The sequence below is a fragment of the Temnothorax nylanderi genome, unplaced genomic scaffold (assembly GCF_030848795.1).
Source record: "Temnothorax nylanderi isolate EJ_2023f unplaced genomic scaffold, tnyl_v1.0 TNYL_tig0061_pilon, whole genome shotgun sequence".
Taxonomy (NCBI): Eukaryota; Metazoa; Arthropoda; class Insecta; order Hymenoptera; family Formicidae; genus Temnothorax; species Temnothorax nylanderi.
In genome coordinates, this window is record NW_027249123.1 from 822,115 (window position 1) to 842,334 (window position 20,220).

A 20,220-nucleotide genomic window follows, 5' to 3' on the forward strand; every position below is an offset into this window, starting at 1 on the left:
AAATTAATTGCATTTATCGTTAAATTTCCACTAATCGCCCAAGGCATTGATGAAACAAAAACATATACACACATATATGTACACAAAAAGTACTAAAAAGTATTAAAAAGAATACGTTTAATATTTAAAAATATTTTCTTTTATTTAATTATATATTTTCTTTTAATTACATTTAATTAATTACATTAATTTTATGCAACATTATTTGCTATCTTTTTCACTTCAAATCTGCTCAGCAACTAAGAATTGTATTAAAATCAATAGATACGTAGTAATGTTACCCACTATCTAAAATAAAAATCATATAAATAATATACAATATACAAAACAAATAATCGTTCACTCACCGCAACGAGAAGCGTTGTATCTATAATAAGACCTTTGGCGGAAAATGTATTATCGCGATGTAATACTTGCAAGGAAAACAGCTGCAACTGCAAGACATCAGATTATAAAATAGTTGTGTAAATGTAGAACTGGGAAATGATTATTAACTGCATTAAATTTAATCTATAAAAATTCTCATTAACACACAGAGATTATCACAAAAATGTGCAAATAAATTTTTTTTATTTACCTCGTCTCGGACTTGTTTATCCATAGTGCTGTTAAGTATTTCGTGAATGGTGGTACCGATTCTCGTGGCCTGATCTTTGCCTGTATCACAAGCCCATCCAATCAACGCTATTTTGATACTATAATATATTATAGAAAATACCAATACTACATCGTATAATTCAGAATTTAGATTGCTCATTAATGTGCCAACTTTCCAATGCAGTATATAGAAATACAGTAGAAAAGTGATTTCGGCAAAAGTCATAACTATAGTAGTGAGGATCTGTAGACTGAAAATCATGTTCAATATTTGCACGGTGTCGCTAACTACCAAATGACGTTTCTTCAAAGCTCTAAGTTCCAGCAGCAGGAATGGATTCTGATTTCTGTGCTCGTGATAAATGTGCCTCACAAGTTGTGGCTCATCGTTCACCACGAGCTCCCTCAAATTCGCTAGATTATCGTTGATTTCCTTAAAACAGGCCTTTAATATACAAACACAATTCATATATAGCATATCCATCTGAAACGTCAGCAGAGTAATGTACGGTACAAAAGCCTTATGCCAAGTATCGAAATCCAACGTGGAGTAATAGAATATCGCGTGCGTGACTAGACAGAAGAAGCCGACGATATCCTTAGTGTGAATCAGTCTAGAAAGTTTTTGATACGAATTAAGAGGTAGTTTCGAAGAGACATTCATTATGGTCTGAAGCAAGTGCATTCGAGGACCGCTCAAAATGTATGTAACGATCGCAATAAAGCTACTGAGTATGTAAAAGCAGTTGCGTTCGAGAGTCTTAGGTACGCCTTTGAATCTGATCGTTCCGGCAATGTCAATCTCATAGAGCACTATTAACTCGTAAATGCAGAGAATACAGAGAATGACGGTTGATAGAATGTAACGTTGTTTGGAAGTCTCGAAGGTCGAGCCGTTGATTTTGTACGGAAATATTCCGAGAACACTGCAGAAGGTGAAGCACGGATACATCAACGATTGAAAGTCCGTAGCGTGGAACAGCTGCCACTTTTTCCATATTTTATATTTGGCACGTCCTTGAAATTTTGTTGATGAACTGGACATTATCAGCGAAATATGAATACGACGATTTATACCATAGATTACACTGTTCAGAAATGATAGACCATTATACTTTAGTGCAAGTTTTATTGCGAGATATTTTTGGAGTGTAGCCTTTAAGTTCTCTTTAACAAATGCATCAACTGACAGACTAAGACTTTTCGTTGATCTACACTCAGAGAGTTTCAGTTTAAAACTGCGAAGAGCTGCTGCGTTAAAACACTGGTATTATTTGTTGGTAATAAGTAACCATGGTGCTCTTCGATCGACAATTATTACGTTTTCTTTATAATGGTACAAGCAATTAAAATAATGTCTTTTAAGGCGAACGTGTATAAATCATATTAAGTGAGTTATGACTGTTACGATAACAATCAAATAAATAGAAAATATGTTAGCGCGTTTTCTATTTATTTGATTGTTATCATAACGGTTATGACTCAATATCATTTATACACGTTTGTCTTAAAAGACATTCTCCTTAATATTTATAATTTACTGTGATAAATATCTTCACATGCCGTTGTCAGTGGTCGAATTGGTAAAGACGTCCGTCCCGGATACTAGGGAGGTCCAGGTTCGAATCTTGGTTGGTGTGATATTTTTCGCAACATATTTTCTAAAGATGCGTATTAATACTAGTGTTATTAAATTGATTATCAATTTAATTATGCGATTGTAGCTTCAACTTCAGACTGCGTTCCGAGATAGACAGTAGACCGCGTGTGATTTGCAAAGCGAAAAATATACATAAATTTACGCGAAAAATATTATTAGGCACAACAAATCCAGCTCGAGCGTACATTGGCACGTTTTCTATTTACTTGACAATTAAAAGCTTGTTAGCTCATTTTAATAAATTTGCAATTAGAAATTTATTATTAGCAATTATTAAAATTTAAGAAACTAATATTAAGAAGACATAAAAATAAAACAGGTAATGTTTTATATATATATATATAAAACATTACCTGTTTCATTTTTATGTCATATATATATATATATATATGTATGTATATATGTATGTGTATATAAAAACATTGTAGTAGCCATTAACATTATGTGATTATACTCTACTACAATATTCTAGTAAAAGAGATAATATTTTTACTACTAAAATAGATATTTACTTATTCCATTATACATTCTTTTATTTCACTGAATTATTTCTGTAACATTTGTGGCGATTTCTTTAGCGCAAAAATGTTTCATGTTTAAAAATTGTATCAAGATTAATAAATATATGCTGATGTTACCCACCATCTAAAAAAAAAATCAAGAAGATGAATTAATTTTTTTTAATACTTATAAACATATGATCGATAACTTACCGCAGTGAGAAGACTTGCGTCTACAGTGAGACCCATCGCGGAGAATATATTTTTGCGATGAAGAATTTGCAAGGAAAACAATTGCAACTGCAACGTCAGATCGTAAATTATTTAATAACAGATTTGCAAGATATAAATTTAGATAAATTTAGATTTATGTATAAATCTTGCATTAGCATACACATTTAAAAATTGTACAAATTAAATTACATATTTTATTACCTCGCTTTTGATTTCATTATCGCCGGTGCTGTTAAACGCGTCGTGAACAGTGGTGCCGATCTGCAGAGCCTGATTTTTGGCGGTCTCACAGGCCCACACTATCATCATCATTTTTGTAAAGTGATACGTTATGAATATTATCAACAACACTTTATAGATATCATCGTCTAACATGATTACGGATATGTCCTTTTGCCAATGCACCATACGAAAATAGAGTTGAAAAGTGATTTCGATGAAAGTTAGAATTATGGTAGCGAGCAGTTGCAAACTGAAAATCATATTCATCCTCTGCACTGCGTCACTAATCATTTGATGCTGCTTTTTCAAGGCCTTTAGTTTGATTAACAAAACTGGACTTCTTTGTTTGTAGTGCATCCGATCGAGATGATACACCTCATCATTCATCATGTGGTACCGTATATGCTCCAGATTATCATTGATTTGCTTGAAACAAGCTTTTAGTACACAAACACAATTCATATACAGCATATCCATGTGAAATACCAGCAGAATAACGTATACTAGGAAAATTTTGAGTATAATATGGATATTTGTCTTGAGATATATCGATATTTGTATAACTAGATATAAGGAGCCTAAGATATCCTTGGCGTGAATTAGTCTGGATAGCTTCTGGTATGACTCCGAAGGCAATTTCCAAGAGATTTCCATTATGGTTTGGAGCAAACGCATTCGTGGACCACTCAAAATGTGCGTAACGACCGCTACAAAACCACTGAGTATGTAAAAGCAATTACGCTCAAGAGTCTTGGGTACACTCGTCGACTTCGGGATTCCACAAATGTCCATCATATAGAGACTGCTCAGCAAGCCAATAAGACAAACACACATAACGACCGTCGACAGAATGTAACGTGGTTTGGAAATCTCGAAGGCCGAAGCATTGATCTTATACGGAAATATTCCAAGGATGTAGCAAAAGGTAAATGAGGGATACATCAACGATTCGAAATCCGTGGCGTGGAACAATCTTTTCCACGTTTTGGCATTGGCTCCTTCTTGTAACTTCGACAACAAGCTGAACATAATTAATGGAGAGTCGTTGAAGAAGCCTAATAATTATAAATTACTACAGATGCACTTTATCACCAAGTAAAATATGATTGAGAGAGCTTTATTCTTGGTTAGGTTATTCTTTGGGTTATTCTTTGTTTTCTTATAACGAGTATGTGTATCAGCATGAACTCTTCAGTGTCGATCTATTCATACCGAATTTAAATTTAAAACTGCGAGAGTGTCAAATGTTACAGGACTCAAAAGGTCACTTATTGTTAGTCATGAAGTAACCATGGCGCTCTTCGATCGACATTTGTCACCATTAGGACGCAGAACATAAAGAAATTATGTGTAATGGCACATGAATCATGCGTGCGTAACGAAGTATGAAACATAGACTGCATACTATCCACGGCTGTCTTAAGGATCCATTAGTAATGACCAATCATTTTTAAACTCTACATTTTAATCGTATATGCATGATATAAAGTTTAGTCTGTACACACATATATGAATATACATATTTTCACAGCGTTAAAACATGGGGGTATCTCAACTTAATAATATAATAATAATACATTTATTACGTAATAATAATAATAATAATTTAATAATATATTTATTTTATTAATTAATATTTTGCAATTAAATTATCTGTGTGACATTATTTACTATATTTCCATTGCAAGTATGTGAGGTAATTAAGAATTGTATTAAGATCAGCAGATATGTAGTTATGTTACTCACTATCTAAAATCGGAATTATGAAAGTAAACAATACGCAAATAATTAATTAAGAATCAAGTAATTGCTCACTTACTGCAGTGAGAAGAGTAGCATCTACAATGAGACCTTTTGCGGAGAATGCATTTTCGCGGTGTAGTATTTGCAAGGAAAACATCTGCAACTGTAATACGTAAGATTATGACATTGTTAAGTAGGTTGTAATACTTTATTAACTCTGCTAGATTTTATATATAAAAAGGTATAATAACAAACAGAAAATCTTCACACACAAACAAACAGAAATAACATTTAATTTTTTTAATTACTTCGTCTCTGATTTGGTCATCTGAAGTGTTGTTCAGCAGATCATGAACGGCGATGCTGATCTTCATAGCCCGGTCTTTACCGGTCTCACAGGCCCATACTATCAACATCATTTTTATAGAATAATATGTTATAGACATCATCAAAAACAGATCATAAATCGGGTCGATAAGATCTACACTCATTAACATGCCAATTTTCCAATGCATAATGTAGAAGTACAGTTGGAAGGTGAGCTTGGCAAAAGTCATAATTATAGTAGCCAGGAGCTGCAAACTGAAAATCATGTTTAGCATTTGTACTGCATCGCTGATCGCCAGATGCTGCTTCTTTAGAGCCTTGAGTTCCATTAGTAGGAATGGATTTCTATGCTCGTGATAGAGGCTTTGCCTCAGGAGGTGCGGCTCACCGTTCACCACGAGCTCTCGCAGATTTTTCAAATTGTCATCGATTCTTTTGAAACAGGCCTTTAATATACAAACGCAATTCATATATAACATATCCATCTGAAATACCAGCAGAGCAATGTACAGTACAAAAGCCTTATGCCAAGTATCGAAATCCAACGTGGAATAATAGAATATCACGTGGATGACTAAATAGAAGAAGCCGAAGATATCCTTAGCGTGGATGAATCTGGATAGTTTTTGATACGAACTGTGGGGCAGTTTCGAAGAGATATTCATTATGGTCTGGAGCAAGTGCATTCGACGACCACTCAAAATGTATGTAACGATTGCAATAAAGTTACTGAGTATGTAAAAACAGTTGCGTTCAAGAGTCTTAGGTATGCTTTTGAATTTGATCTTTCCGGCAATGTCAATCTCATAGAGCACTACTAGCTCGTAAATGCAGAGAACACAGAGAATAATGGTTGATAGAATATTACGCTGTTTGGAAGTCTCGAAGGTCCAACCGTTGATTTTGTACGGAAATATTCCAAGAACACTGCAGAAGGTGAAGCATGGATACATCAACGATTGAAAGTCCGTAGCGTGGAACAGCTTCCACTTTTTCCATATTTTATACTTGGCGTGTTCATGAAATTTTGTTGACGGACTGAACATTATCAACGAAATATGAATACGACAATTTATATCATAGATTACACTGTTCAAAAATGATTAATTATTATACTTTAGTATATAAGTTTTTTTGCGAGATTTTTTCTGAATATAGCCTTCAAGTTTTGTTTAAAAAATGCGTTAGCTGACATAGGCGTTTTATTGATACAGTTCTACCCTCAGAGAGTGTCAATTTAAAACTGAGAAGAGCTGCTACGTTAAGAACAATGGTGTCATTTGTTAGTAGTAAGTAACCATGGTGCTCTTCGATCGACAATTATTACGTCTTCATAATGTCTGGTATATACAATATTAAAAGCTTAGCTCATTTTTAATAAACTTGCGATTAAAAATTTATTATTAGCAGAGACCAGATCGCGGTACCGTTTTCCCCACTGCAAGCGCGTGCTATCGGCCGAGCGCACAGCGCCGTGAGTACTTTTAATCAGAATTCACAGTCAGTACTTTTAATAACAGTTATTCAATATATCTTGCTTACAAGATTTAATATGTTTATATTTTTTAATCTATAGGATGTGTCTAAGACAATTATTTAACATTATTTTGATTTAAATTCAAGAATAGAGTATTACGATGCAATACGAGGGAATAATGGGCTAACGATACGAGCTAAATAAAAGATATTATATTAATAACAAAGTTTATTAACAAATAGAAAAGCTATAAGATAAACGTTTTGACTTACAATTGTCTTCAGTACTAAAGTGTGAAAATATGAGATGGACATTAACAATTAATCATGATGTAAAAATTACTCCGATAATTTCATAAATTAATATGTAATTGTTTAACTTAAAGATAAAAAAATAATAACAATAAGATATTAAAACCTTATTTCTATAAATAAATGTTGTATATGCGTAATATAAAGTTTTTTCTGTACATATACATATGTATATCTACAAACATTTTTATAACGTTAAGAAAAGAAGAGTATCTTAACTATTTAATAATATATTTCTTTTATTAATTAATATATCTTTCTTAATTAGATTTTATATCTTCTTAGATTAGATTATATGTGACATTATTTGCTATCTTTTTTATTGCAAATATGAGAGGCAATCGAGAATTGTATTAAGATTAGTAGATATGTAGTTATATTCCCCACTATCTAAAATCAAAATTATGAAAGTAAATAACATACATTTTATTAATTAAGAAATAAATAATCACTTATTTACCGCAGTTAGAAGAGTAGCATCCACAATGAGACCTTTCGCGGCGAACGCATTTTCGCAGTCCAGTATTTGCAAGGAAAACAGCTGCAACTGCAAAACATAAGATTATATAATTTAGTTTTAAAAAATTCAGGATTGTAAAACCGTTATTAACTCTAAATTTTACATATAAGAAGTTACATTAATGAACGGAATATCTTTAGACAAACATGGAAATAAAATTTTATTTTTTTAATTACCTCGTCTTTGATTTGTTTATCTGAAGAGTTATTAAGCAAATCGTGAACGGTCATGCCGATCTTCATGGCCTGGTCTTTACCGGTCTCACAGGCCCATACTATCAACATTATTTTTACAGCGTAATACGTTATAGTCATTATTGAAAACAGATCGTGAATCAGATGGCCCAGATTGTTCATTTCCATGCCAATTTTCCAATGTACTATGTAGAAGTACAGTTGAAAAGTAAGCTCGGCAAAAGTAATAATTATAGTAGCCAGGAGCTGCAAACTGAAAATCATGTTTAGCATTTGTACTGCGTCGCTGATCGTCAGATGCTGCTTCTTTAAAGCTTTGAGTTCCATTAGCAGGGATGGATTTTTATGCTTATGATAGATCCGCCTCAAAAGATGAGGCTCATCGTTTACGACGAGCTCCCGCAGATTTATCAGATTGTCGTCGATTCTCTTGAAACAGGTCTTTAATATACAAACCAAATTCATATATAACATATCCATTTGAAACACCAGCAGAAAAATATACGGTACAAGAAATTTGTACCAGCTATCAAAATTTAAGTTGGAATAATAATACACCGATATCGTAACTAGAAAGAAGAAACCCAAAATGTCCTTGGTGTGGATCAGTCTAGATAGTTTTTGATATGAACTGAGGGGCAGTTTTGAAGAGACATTCATTATGGTTTGAAGCAAGTGCATTCGAGTACCGCTCGAAATATATGTAACAACCACGATAAAAATACCGAGTACGTGAAAGCAGTTATTCTCGAGAGTCTTAGGCATGTCTCTGAGTTTTATTGCTCCAGCAATATTAATCATATAGAGCACTACTAGTTCGTAAATACAGAAGACACAAAGAACGACGGTCGGCAGAATGTAGCGCTGTTTTGAAGTTTCGATGATCGAAACGTTAATCCTATACGAAAATGTTCCGAGAACGCTACAGAAAACGAAGCAGGGATACATTAACGATTGAAAGTCCGTAGCGTAAAAGAGCTGCCATTTTTTCCACATTTTGCACTTGGCGTGTCTTTGGAACTTCAATGACGGATTAATCAATTTATTAATAAGACAACAATGTATATGCATATAACATTCTACATTATATTGTTGAAAAATTATTAATCGCACTTTAACATTAACATGAACTTCAGTACGAGAATTTTTTCTGAGTATAGCAATAGTTTTCTAATTAGTTTGTTTAAAATGAAATGGATTTCGTCGATCTACACCCGGCGAGTTTCAGTTTAAAACTGCAAGCTATTGCTTCATCTACATCATAACACTTAAGTAGTCAGTTGTTGGTCGCAAAGTAACCATGGTGCTTTTCGATCGACAATGACTTCTTTATTATGTCTGGTAGGTATATACAATTAAAAGCTTATATATACACATATTTTCGTAACGTTAAAATGTGAACAATATTTCAACTTAATAATATAATAATTATTAATTAATATTTTTGTAATTAAATTATCTGTGTGACATTATTTACTATCTTTCCATTGCAAGTATGTGAGGTAATTAAGAATTGTATTAAGATCAGCAGATATGTAGTTATGTTACCCACTATCTAAAATCAGAATTATGAAAGTAAACAATACGCATACAATTAATTAAGAATCAAGTAATTGCTCACTTACTGCGGTGAGAAGAGTAGCATCCACAATGAGACCTTTTGCGGAGAATGCATTTTCGCGGTGCAGTATTTGCAAGGAAAACATTTGCAACTGCAATACGTAAGATTATGACATTATTAAATAGGTTGTAAAACTTTATGTATAAAAAGGTGTAATAACAAATAGAAAATCTTCACACACAAACAAACAGAAATAACATTTTATTATTTTAATTACTTCGTCTCTGATTTGGTCATCTGAAGTATTGTTCAGCAGATCATGAACGGTGATGCTGATCTTCATGGCCTGGTCTTTACCGGTCTCACAGGCCCATACGATCAACATCATTTTTATAGAATAATATGTCATAGACACCATCAAATACACATCATAAATCGAGTCGCTCAGATTACTCATTAACATGCCAATTTTCCAATGCATAATGTAGAAGTACAGTTGGAAGGTGAGCTCGGCAAAAGTCATAATTATAGTAGCCAAGAGCTGCAAACTGAAAATCATGTTTAGCATTTGTACTGCGTCGCTGATCGCTAGATGCTGCTTCTTTAAAGCCTTGAGCTCCATTAGTAGGAATGGATTTCTATGCTCGTGATAGATTCGCCTCAGGAGGTGCGGCTCGTCGTTCACCACAAGCTCTCGCAGATCTTTCAAATTGTCGTCGATTTTTTTAAAACAGGCTTTTAATATACAAACGCAATTCATATATAACATATCCATCTGAAATATCAGCAGATTAGTGTACGGTACAAAAGCCTTATACCACGTATCGAAATCCAACGTGGAATAATAGAATATCCCGTTCATGATTAAATAAAGGAAGCCGATGATATCCTTAGCGTGGATGAATCTGGATAGTTTTCGATACGAATTGTGGGGCAGTTTCGAAGAGACATTCATTATGGTCTGGAGCAAGTGCATTCGAGGACCGCTCAAAATATATGTAACGATCGCAATAAAGTTACTGAGTATGTAAAAGCAGTTGCGTTCAAGAGTCTTAGGTATGCCTTTGAATTTGATCGTTCCAGCAATGTTAATCTCATAAAGCACTCCTAGCTCATAAATGCAGAGGACACAGAGAATGACAGTTGATAGAATGTAACGCGGTGTGGAAGTCTCGAAGGTTCGACCGTTGATTTTGTACGGAAATATTCCGAGAACACTGTAGAAGATGAAGCACGGATACATCAACGATTGAAAGTCCGTAGCGTGGAACAGCTTCCACTCTTTCCATATTTTATATTTGGCACGTCCTTGAAATTTTGTTGGTGAACTGGACATTGTCAGCGAAATATGAATACGATAATTTATATTGTAGATTACACTGTCCAAAAATGATTAATTATTATACTTTAGTTATAATATTTTTTTTGCGAGATTTTTTCTGAGTGTAGCCTTTAAGTTCTGTTTAACAAATGTGTTAACTGACATAGGCGTTTCATTGATCTACACTCAGAGAGTGTCAATTTAAAACTGAGAAGAGCTGCTGCGTTAAAAACACTGGTGTCATTTGTTAGTAGTAAGTAACCATGGTGCTCTCTTCGATCGACAATTATTACGCCTTTATAATGTCTGGTATATGCAATTAAAAGCTTAGCTTATTTTAGTAAATTTACAATTAAAAATATATTATTAAAGCAATTGTCAGTAATTATTAAATTAAAAAAAAGTAGTATTAAGAAGACATAAAAATAAAATAATGTTAATAAAAATATTTGCACAAAGGAACGACGTGTAATTACTGCGACCAGTCAAATCACATATACATTCATAAAACAGGAAATGACTGCACAGTATTTACACAGATCAGTACTTTTAATATCAATTATTTTCGTATATTACATTTTACACGTTACATTTAAAGAAGTAAAACACGTTAAGTTGTAACAAGATGTTAATATACAAGTAATTTAAGGTGTGTCTCTGTTTTATATACACCGTGCATATGTAAATATACTAGCTTACGTGTATGTATGTAAGTATACATATAAATATATATAATACATCGCAGTAATGCTATTAATATTGCGTGGCCATACTTTACTAAAATGTTATAATAAAGGAGATAATATTTTTACTACTAAAATAGATATTTACTCATACATTTTATTTCATTGAATTATTTCTGTAACATTTGTGGCGATTTCTCTAGCGCAAAAATGTTTCATGTTTAAAAATTGTATCAAGATTAATAAATATGTGCTGATGTTACCCACCATCTAAAAAGAAAATCAAGAAGATGAAATAATTTCTTTTAATACTTATATATAAATATATGATAGGATGTGATCGATAACTTACCGCAGTGAGAAGACTTGCGTCTACAGTAAGACCCATCGCGGAGAACATATTTTTGCGATGCAGAATTTGCAAGGAAAACAATTGCAACTGCAACGTCAGATCATAAATTATTTAATAACAAAAGTGGAAGATATAAATTTAGATTTATGTATAAAACTTGCATTAGCACACTCATTTAAAAATTGTACAAATTAAATTACATATTTTATTACCTCGCTCTTGATTTCATTATCGCCAGTACTGTTAAATACGTCATGAATAGTGGTGCCAATCTGCAGAGCCTGATTCTTGGTGGTTTCACAGGCCCACACTATCAACATTATTTTTGTAAAATAATACGTTACGGCCATCATCAAGTAAACTTCATAAAAATCGTCTACCATGATCATGGATGTGTCCTTTTGCCAATACAGTAAACGAAAGTAAAGATGAAAAGTGATTGCGATGAAAGTCAGAATTATGGTAGCGAGCAGTTGCAAACTGAAAATCATATTCATCATCTGCACTGCGTTACTAATCATTTGATGCTGCTTTTTCAAGGCCTTTAGTTTGATTAGCAAGACTGGATTTCTTAGTTTGTAGTACATCCGACCGAGATGATATACTTCATCATTTATCATGTGGTCCCGTATATGATCCAGATTATCACTGATTTGCTTGAAACAAGCTTTTAGTACACAAACACAATTCATATACAGCATATCCATGTGAAATATTACCAGAAACGCGTATGCTACGAAAATCTTGAGTGTAATGTCGATATTTGTCTTGAAATATATCGATATTTGTATAACTAAATATATGGAACCTAAGATGTCTTTGGCGTAAATTAATCTGGATAGCTTCTGGTATGACTCCGAAGGCAATTTCCAAGAGATTTCCATTATGGTTTGGAGCAAACGCATTCGTGGACCACTCAAAATGTACGTGACAACCGCTATAAAACCATTGAGTATGTAAAAGCAGTTGCGTTCAAGAGTCTTAGTTATGCCTTTGAATTTGATCGTTCTAGCAATGTCAATCTCATAAAGCATTCCTAGCTCATAAATGCAGAGGACACAGATAATGACAGTTGATAGAATGTAACGCGGTGTGGAAGTCTCGAAGGTTCGACCGTTGATTTTGTACGGAAATATTCCGAGAACACTGTAGAAGATGAAGCACGGATACATCAACGATTGAAAGTCCGTAGCGTGGAACAGCTTCCACTTTTTCCATATTTTATATTTGGCACGTCCTTGAAATTTTGTTGTTGAACTGGACATTATCAGCGAAATATGAATACGATAATTTATATCGTAGATTACACAAAAATGATTAATTATTATACTTTAGTATAATTTTTTTGCGAGATTTTTTCTGAGTGTAGCCTTTAAGTTCTATTTAACAAATGCGTTAACTGACATAGGCGTTTCATTGATCTACACTCAGAGAGTGTCAATTTAAAACTGAGAAAAGCTGCTGCGTTAAAAACACTGGTGTTATTTGTTAGTAGTAAGTAACCATGGTGCTCTCTTCGATCGACAATTATTTACGTCTTCATAATATCTGGTATATACAATTAAAAGCTTAGCCCATTTTAGTAAATTTACGATTAAAAATATATTATTAGAGCAATTGTTAGTAATTACTAAATTTAAAAAAAGTAGTATTAAAAAGATATAAAAATAAAAGAATGTTAATAAAAATATTTGCACCACTTTCCGTGCACAAAGAAACGACGTGTAATTACTGCGACTCGTCAAATCACATATACATTCATGAAACAGGAAATGACTGCACAGTATTTACACAGATCAGTACTTTTAATATCAATTATTTTCGTATGTTACATTTTACACGTTACATTTAAACAAGTAAAACATGTTAAGTTGTAACAAGATGTCAATATACAAGTAATTTAAGGTGTGCCTCTGTTTTATATATACCGTGCATATTAAATATACTAGCTTACGTGTATGTATGCAAGTATATATATAAATATCATATATAATACATCGCAGTAATGTTATTTAATATTGCGTGGCCATACTTTACTAAAATATTATAATAAAGGAGATAATGTTTTTACTACTAAAATAGATATTTACTCATTCCATTATACATTTTATTTCATTGAATTATTTCTGTAACATTTGTGGCGATTTCTTTAGCGCAAAAATGTTTCATGTTTAAAAATTGTATCAAGATTAATAAATATGTGCTGATGTTACCCACCATCTAAAAAGAAAATCAAGAAGATGAATTAATTTTTTTTAATACTTATAAATATATGATAGTATATGATCGATAGCTTACCGCAGTGAGAAGTCTTGCGTCTACAGTAAGACCCATCGCGGAGAACATATTTTTGCGGTGAAGAATTTGCAAGGAAAACAATTGCAACTGCAACGTCAGATCATAAATTATTTAATAACAAAATTGGAAGATATAAATTTAGATTTATGTATAAAACTTGCATTAGCACACTCATTTAAAAATTGTACAAATTAAATTACATATTTTATTACCTCGCTCTTGATTTCATTATCGCCAGTATTATTAAATACATCATGAATAGTGGTACCAATTTGCAGAGCCTGATTCTTGCTGGTCTCACAGGCCCACACTATCAACATTATTTTTGTAAAATAATACGGTACGGCCATCGTCATGTAAACTTCATAAAAATCGTCGTCTACCATGATCGTGGACGTGTCCTTTTGCCAATGCAGTATACGAAAGTAAATATGAAAAGTGATTTCGATGAAAGTCAGAATTATGGTAGCGAGCAGTTGCAAACTGAAAATCATATTCATTATCTGCACTGCGTTACTAATCATCTGATGCTGCTTCTTCAAGGCCTTTAGTTTGATTAGCAAGACTGGACTTCTTAGTTTGTAGTACATCCGACCGAGATGATACACCTCATCATTCATCATGTGGTCCCGTATATGGTCCAGATTATCACTGATTTGCTTGAAACAAGCTTTTAGTACACAAACACAATTCATATACAGCATATCCATGTGAAATATTACCAGAATAACGTATGCTACGAAAATCTTGAGTATAATGTGGATATTTGTCTTGAAATATATCGATATGTGTATAACTAGATATAAGGAGCCTAAGATATCCTTGGCGTGAATTAGTCTGGATAGCTTCTGGTATGACTCCGAAGGCAATTTCCAAGAGATTTCCATTATGGTTTGGAGCAAACGCATTCGTGGACCACTCAAAATGTGCGTAACGACCGCTACAAAACCACTGAGTATGCAAAAGCAATTACGCTCAAGAGTCCTGGGTACACCCGTCGACTTCGGGATTCCACAAATGTCCATCATATAGAGACTGCTCAGCAAGCCAATAAGACAAACACACATAACGACGGTCGAAAGAATGTAACGTGGTTTGGAAATCTCGAAGGCCGAAGCATTGATCTTATACGGAAATATTCCAAGAATGTAGCAAAAGGTAAATGAGGGATACATCAACGATTCAAAATTTGTAGCGTGGAACAATCGCCATCTTTTCCACATTTTAGCATTGGCTCGTTCTTGCAACTTCGACAACAAGCTAAACATAATTAGTGGAGAGTCATTGAAGAACAGCCTAAGAATTATTAATTATACAGATGCACTTTATCACCAAGTAGAACATGACTGAGGGATCTTTATTCTTGGTACGGCTTTAGAGTTTGTCTTTTTACAATAAATGTGTATATCATCATGCACTCTTTATTGTCGATCTATTCGGACCGAATCTAAATTTAAAACTGCAAGAGTGTCAAGTTGTGAGGACTCAATAGGTCACTTGTTAGTCGTGAAGTAACCATGGTCTCTTCGATCGACATTTATTACCATTAGAACGCAGAATATAAAGAAATTATGTATAATTGCTATGACAATATGAATGCGTGCGTACATGAAGCGCAAGACATAGATTGCACGTGGTACTGTGCATGTGGATAGTCAATGGCTGTTTCAAGGATCCATTAACAAAGACCAGTTGTTTTTAAATTTTACTTTGTTATCTCTCTAAATAAAATGTTTGATGTCTTTATATCGCAATTCTTCGAGATTTAATTCTATTAGTCTTACAAAGAAATAAACACACACAAATGTACACACATGTTTAATTATAAATATACACAAATATGTTATTTAGAATAAAAAAATATTTATATTTATTTTTACTCATACAAAATGTAATTATAAATATTTATTTTCTTAGTTCAATTTAGACTAAATAATTATGAATTACAAATATTTTTGCGTGTTTATTCCAATACAATAAATTATACTTTGTCTAAACACGTTGTTTGTTAGCGTGGTGAGCGCGCGCATAAATATTGTACATGCAAATATTGTTTAATTACATTGCATACATTTTCAGAAATACTGATACCACTGCGAGAATGTACGTAACAAATGTATATTATTACGAACAACTATATTATAATGCAATAACAATGCTATTAGCTAGATTAGAATTAATCGATTTATTCATCTGAATAAAATTCTTAATAGAGAGAGAGATACATTATAGTCTACAAACAATAAATTATCCTAAAATGATTAATTCTTTATACTTCAACGATGAATAAAAGGACAAAAAGCTTGAACTTTACCATTGCGACAATGTATTGAACGTATTATGTCTCAACAAAATTTCATTATATTACGTTTAAATAAAAAATGTATAGTGCATATATATATATATTTTTTTTAAAGAAACTGCTTAAAATGTTACCGAAAATTATATTTTTATTATACGTATATGTTTATTTGTGTGTCTTATATAAATACGTAATCATTTATACTTATATTTTTTCCGTATACACATATAATACTGTTATAAAATATCAGAATTATATAACAGAAGAAACAAATAAGCATCGTATCTGTTGTTTTATTATGACTAGTAAGATATTTTTTTCTTACAAGTTCCCTGATATTGCAAGTCAGTTTTTACTTAGCTTATGGCTACAACAACCAAGGTTTTTAATTACTTCCTACAATACTGAAGCGATAAATATTTACAAGTCCGCAGACGATTCAAAAAATACACGCAAAAGATTCGTGCACTTTTTTATATTAAAAATTCCGAGCTACAAATGTGGATGAATTGTCTCATCACTTATGTATAACATTTGAGAAAGTTATTGACATGTTACTTTCGAATTGTCAGATATGAGAGAAACTTTATGATTCGATAATAACAAAGTAATAAAAAAGTACAATTCTGCATAATAGATAGGTACTTGGCAAATATAAGAAAAAAGGCATTCTATAATAACAACGAAGAAAATGGCTAAACATTACATGTCTTTCAGCTCGCAGCGCAGAATGTTAAGATATAATTTAAATTTCGCAAGATTGCATTTATCCCTGAATCGTCACATTAATACCGCCATCAATATAACATCAATAAAATAAAAAAGTAACTTTTTCTTTACTCATTTGTACATTATTTAAGTATCAGTCATTACAGAGCAACGATTCATCCGAAAATTAATTTTATGATAATTTTATGATTTTAATATATTAATTATACATATTCTTATACATATCAAAAAATATACATATCAGAAATTTTAAGATTAAGAAATTAGATTTTATGATATTTTTAATAATTCCAAATATTTCTTAGATATGCGTGTTTCACGTACACGGTCTGACTGTACACTTAAATAAATAAAACATATTTGTTTCCAATTGATTATTAACACGTATGTGATATAACATTTTCAAGTTCTTCTATACATATATGTATATTTACGTAACACCTCTACAAGCATAAAGTATCACGGGAGACTACTCACAACAATATTCTACTTACAATCATAAAAATAAGTATATTTAAAATATCTCTTCTATGTTCGATCATATATATCTCCTTGTTGACTAAATTACATCTATTACAGATTATCCATCGCAAGAATTCGACATAAACAGAAATTGTATTAAAATTACTAAATACGTGGCAATGCTACCTGCTATCTAAAACAACAATACCATGAAACATAGCTAAACATATCTACACTTATTTAATGAAAGCAAATGATTGATCACTCACCTTAGTGAGGAGCGTTGCGTCCACAGTAAGCCCCTTTACGGAGAACGCATTTTCACAATGCGATATTTGCAAGGAAAATAGCCGCATCTGCAACGTCAGATCAAAGAATTGTTAAATATAGGATTGAGAGACGTGTAGCTATATAAATCTGTTAAATTACTACATTAGAAATCGCATTAGCGTACGCGGCACATTATAATCAGAAAGATATATAAAATATGTCATTAAAGTTGGTAAATACTTTTTATTTACCTCATATTTTATTTGCTGATTGCTGGTGCTGTTGAACACGTCGTGAACGGTGCTCCTGATTTCCATAGCTCGATTCTTACCGGTTTCACAGGCCCATACTATTAACACAATTTTTACGGAATAATATGTTACAAATGAAATGCAGACCCCGTAAAACCTCTGTTTTTCCAGATTGTCCATAGGTACACTTTCATGCATGTGCATTAAATAATTGTACAGGCTGAAGGTGATTTGAATGAAAGTCATAAGTATCGTAGAAAGAAGGTGCAAACTGAACACCATTTTTAGCGTCTGTACTGCGCCGCTGATTGCTAGATGCTGCCTTTTCAAACTTAAGATGTCTGTCAATATAAATGCACTCCTTCGCTCGTGATAGGTGCCGCTCAAGCGATATGGCTCACCATTCGTCACGAGTTCTCGCAGATTCGCCAAATTGTCGTTGATTTGCTTGAAACAAGCTTTTAATATGCAAACACAATTCATATATAGCATATCCATTACGAATTCCAGCGAGGTTACATAAAATATAAAAAAAAGGCGGAAGACACCCAAGTGCAACCCGCTAATGTATACCACTCTCACGACTATAAAAAGGATTCCAATAATGTCCTTGGCATGGATCAGTCTAGATAAATTCTGATATGATTTTGGAGGTAATTTCAAAGAGAGCTCCAATAAGGTCTGAAGAAAACGCATTCGTGGTCCACTCAAAATGAATGTGGTGATTACTGTGAAACTACCGATAATGTGGCTGAAGTTACGTTTAGATAAACCGAGTTTCCCGTCGCTTTCAAGTACGTAATTTTTAGAATTATTCATGTTGTAGATATTTATTGATTCGAGGATGCAATAAACGCAGATAATGAGGGTCGATAGAATATAGCGTGGTTTGCAAGTCTTGATGGTCGAAGCGTTGATCTTGTATGGAAATATTCCCAGAATGCGGCAAAACCAGAAGCACGGATACATCAACGACACAAAATCCGTAGCGCGGAATAACTGCCATATTTTTCCTTTTCTTTTTTCTTTGAATCCTTGGAACTTCAATGACGAATTGAACATGTTCGCTTAAGCGGAGAACGACAATATAAATTGTAGACTATAATTTATAAAATATTAAACACGTTATTAATTCACTTTGGTATCAACGTGTTTAAAAAAATTTCTTTTTCAAGCGTGATTCTATTTCTGTTTTCACGGCGAATTTGTAAACCGACATAAACGTCTCGCAGTCTACACCAGACAGGTTTAATGTTAGAACTGCCAACAATTATTGCGTCGTGTAGCAAAACAATGTTCAGGAAATTGTAAGTTATAATGTAACTATTGCTTTTTTCTTATCACTTCCGAAGCACGCAAAAGTTAATGATATGCTGCTGTGTCATATTTATAATCTTGCGCATCTAGAACTTGTACAAAACGAAGAAGCATTATCAAGCATATTTCTCAATTTTTCATTATATATATTTGTATTGGAGGTAGGTACATGAAAGTCATAGTAAATACACCTCATGCTGATGTAAAGTCAGAAATTGAAAGTCAAATTTTTTATTTTACATAAATGTTGCTGTTAGACTCATGGTAAGATATTTTTCAATCGGATTATTAGCACTTACTTTCCGCTTCTTTGCGATATTTTGTGAATATATATGCTATATAGTGCTTTAATTAAATTAAATGCTTTTCATATTCTTATTTCTTTTACATTATTTCTTATTGAAATTAGATATGTATAGTAACTATGCTTAAAGCAGATTAAATGATTAATTTAAGAACTGTGATTCGATATTTGTATAAAGAAAATTAGATTGTACGTAGAAAATAAAAAATAGATTTCAAATTTGTGTCATAAAGATAAAACATCATCAGACATTCTGTACACGCAGATAAAATATGAATTTTTAAAGCAAAAAGTCGAAGAAGGGGAAACTAGAATATCTTGGAGAATTACTTGTCCACGTGGATATTGTGCAGTCGATATTATCTGTATTTCATGTTTGCATATATAATTTGATGGGTCGCGTCAATTACACATCATTATTCTACGCGTTGTATCTCGAGAATACAGTTACCCATCGAAGAACACTATGGTTATTTAATCGTTACTTAACGTCTAACAAAATATCCCTTTAGCCTTATGTCATTCGATGCAGCAATTGTTCGCAGTTTTGAACTCGCTGAATATAAATAGGACATGCAATCTAGT

General features: G+C 32.7%; 7 protein-coding genes across 7 annotated transcripts in view; 1 reads left to right on the forward strand and 6 right to left on the reverse strand.

The window, feature by feature from the left end:
• Nucleotides 1–20,220, forward strand: part of LOC139773410 (uncharacterized) — a 511,404-nt gene that overhangs the window by 279,525 nt on the left and 211,659 nt on the right. The window lies entirely within an intron of this gene.
• Nucleotides 134–1,797, reverse strand: LOC139773438 (uncharacterized). Its single transcript, XM_071707870.1, has 3 exons — nucleotides 578–1,797; nucleotides 348–434; nucleotides 134–288 (listed from the first exon to the last, which is right to left on the reverse strand). Exons 1-3 carry the CDS (start codon nucleotides 1,640–1,642, stop codon nucleotides 223–225), a joined length of 1,218 nt encoding a protein of 405 aa, XP_071563971.1. The 5' UTR covers nucleotides 1,643–1,797; the 3' UTR covers nucleotides 134–222.
• LOC139773440 (uncharacterized) lies at nucleotides 3,081–4,477 on the reverse strand. Its single transcript, XM_071707871.1, has one exon. It carries the CDS (start codon nucleotides 4,240–4,242, stop codon nucleotides 3,172–3,174), a length of 1,071 nt encoding a protein of 356 aa, XP_071563972.1. The 5' UTR covers nucleotides 4,243–4,477; the 3' UTR covers nucleotides 3,081–3,171.
• Nucleotides 4,858–8,921, reverse strand: LOC139773423 (uncharacterized). The gene is made up of 5 exons (XM_071707857.1): nucleotides 7,768–8,921; nucleotides 7,524–7,618; nucleotides 5,265–6,372; nucleotides 5,033–5,119; nucleotides 4,858–4,962 (listed from the first exon to the last, which is right to left on the reverse strand). The coding sequence occupies exons 1-5, from the start codon at nucleotides 8,854–8,856 to the stop codon at nucleotides 4,858–4,860; spliced, it is 2,484 nt and encodes an 827-aa protein (XP_071563958.1). The 5' UTR covers nucleotides 8,857–8,921.
• LOC139773444 (putative gustatory receptor 28a) lies at nucleotides 9,154–10,857 on the reverse strand. The gene is made up of 3 exons (XM_071707877.1): nucleotides 9,624–10,857; nucleotides 9,411–9,497; nucleotides 9,154–9,340 (listed from the first exon to the last, which is right to left on the reverse strand). Exons 1-3 carry the CDS (start codon nucleotides 10,680–10,682, stop codon nucleotides 9,236–9,238), a joined length of 1,251 nt encoding a protein of 416 aa, XP_071563978.1. The 5' UTR covers nucleotides 10,683–10,857; the 3' UTR covers nucleotides 9,154–9,235.
• LOC139773450 (uncharacterized) lies at nucleotides 11,513–12,967 on the reverse strand. Its single transcript, XM_071707881.1, has 3 exons — nucleotides 11,915–12,967; nucleotides 11,703–11,789; nucleotides 11,513–11,620 (listed from the first exon to the last, which is right to left on the reverse strand). The coding sequence occupies exons 1-3, from the start codon at nucleotides 12,965–12,967 to the stop codon at nucleotides 11,513–11,515; spliced, it is 1,248 nt and encodes a 415-aa protein (XP_071563982.1).
• LOC139773401 (uncharacterized) lies at nucleotides 13,495–15,438 on the reverse strand. The gene is made up of 3 exons (XM_071707832.1): nucleotides 14,213–15,438; nucleotides 14,001–14,087; nucleotides 13,495–13,922 (listed from the first exon to the last, which is right to left on the reverse strand). The coding sequence occupies exons 1-3, from the start codon at nucleotides 15,266–15,268 to the stop codon at nucleotides 13,815–13,817; spliced, it is 1,251 nt and encodes a 416-aa protein (XP_071563933.1). The 5' UTR covers nucleotides 15,269–15,438; the 3' UTR covers nucleotides 13,495–13,814.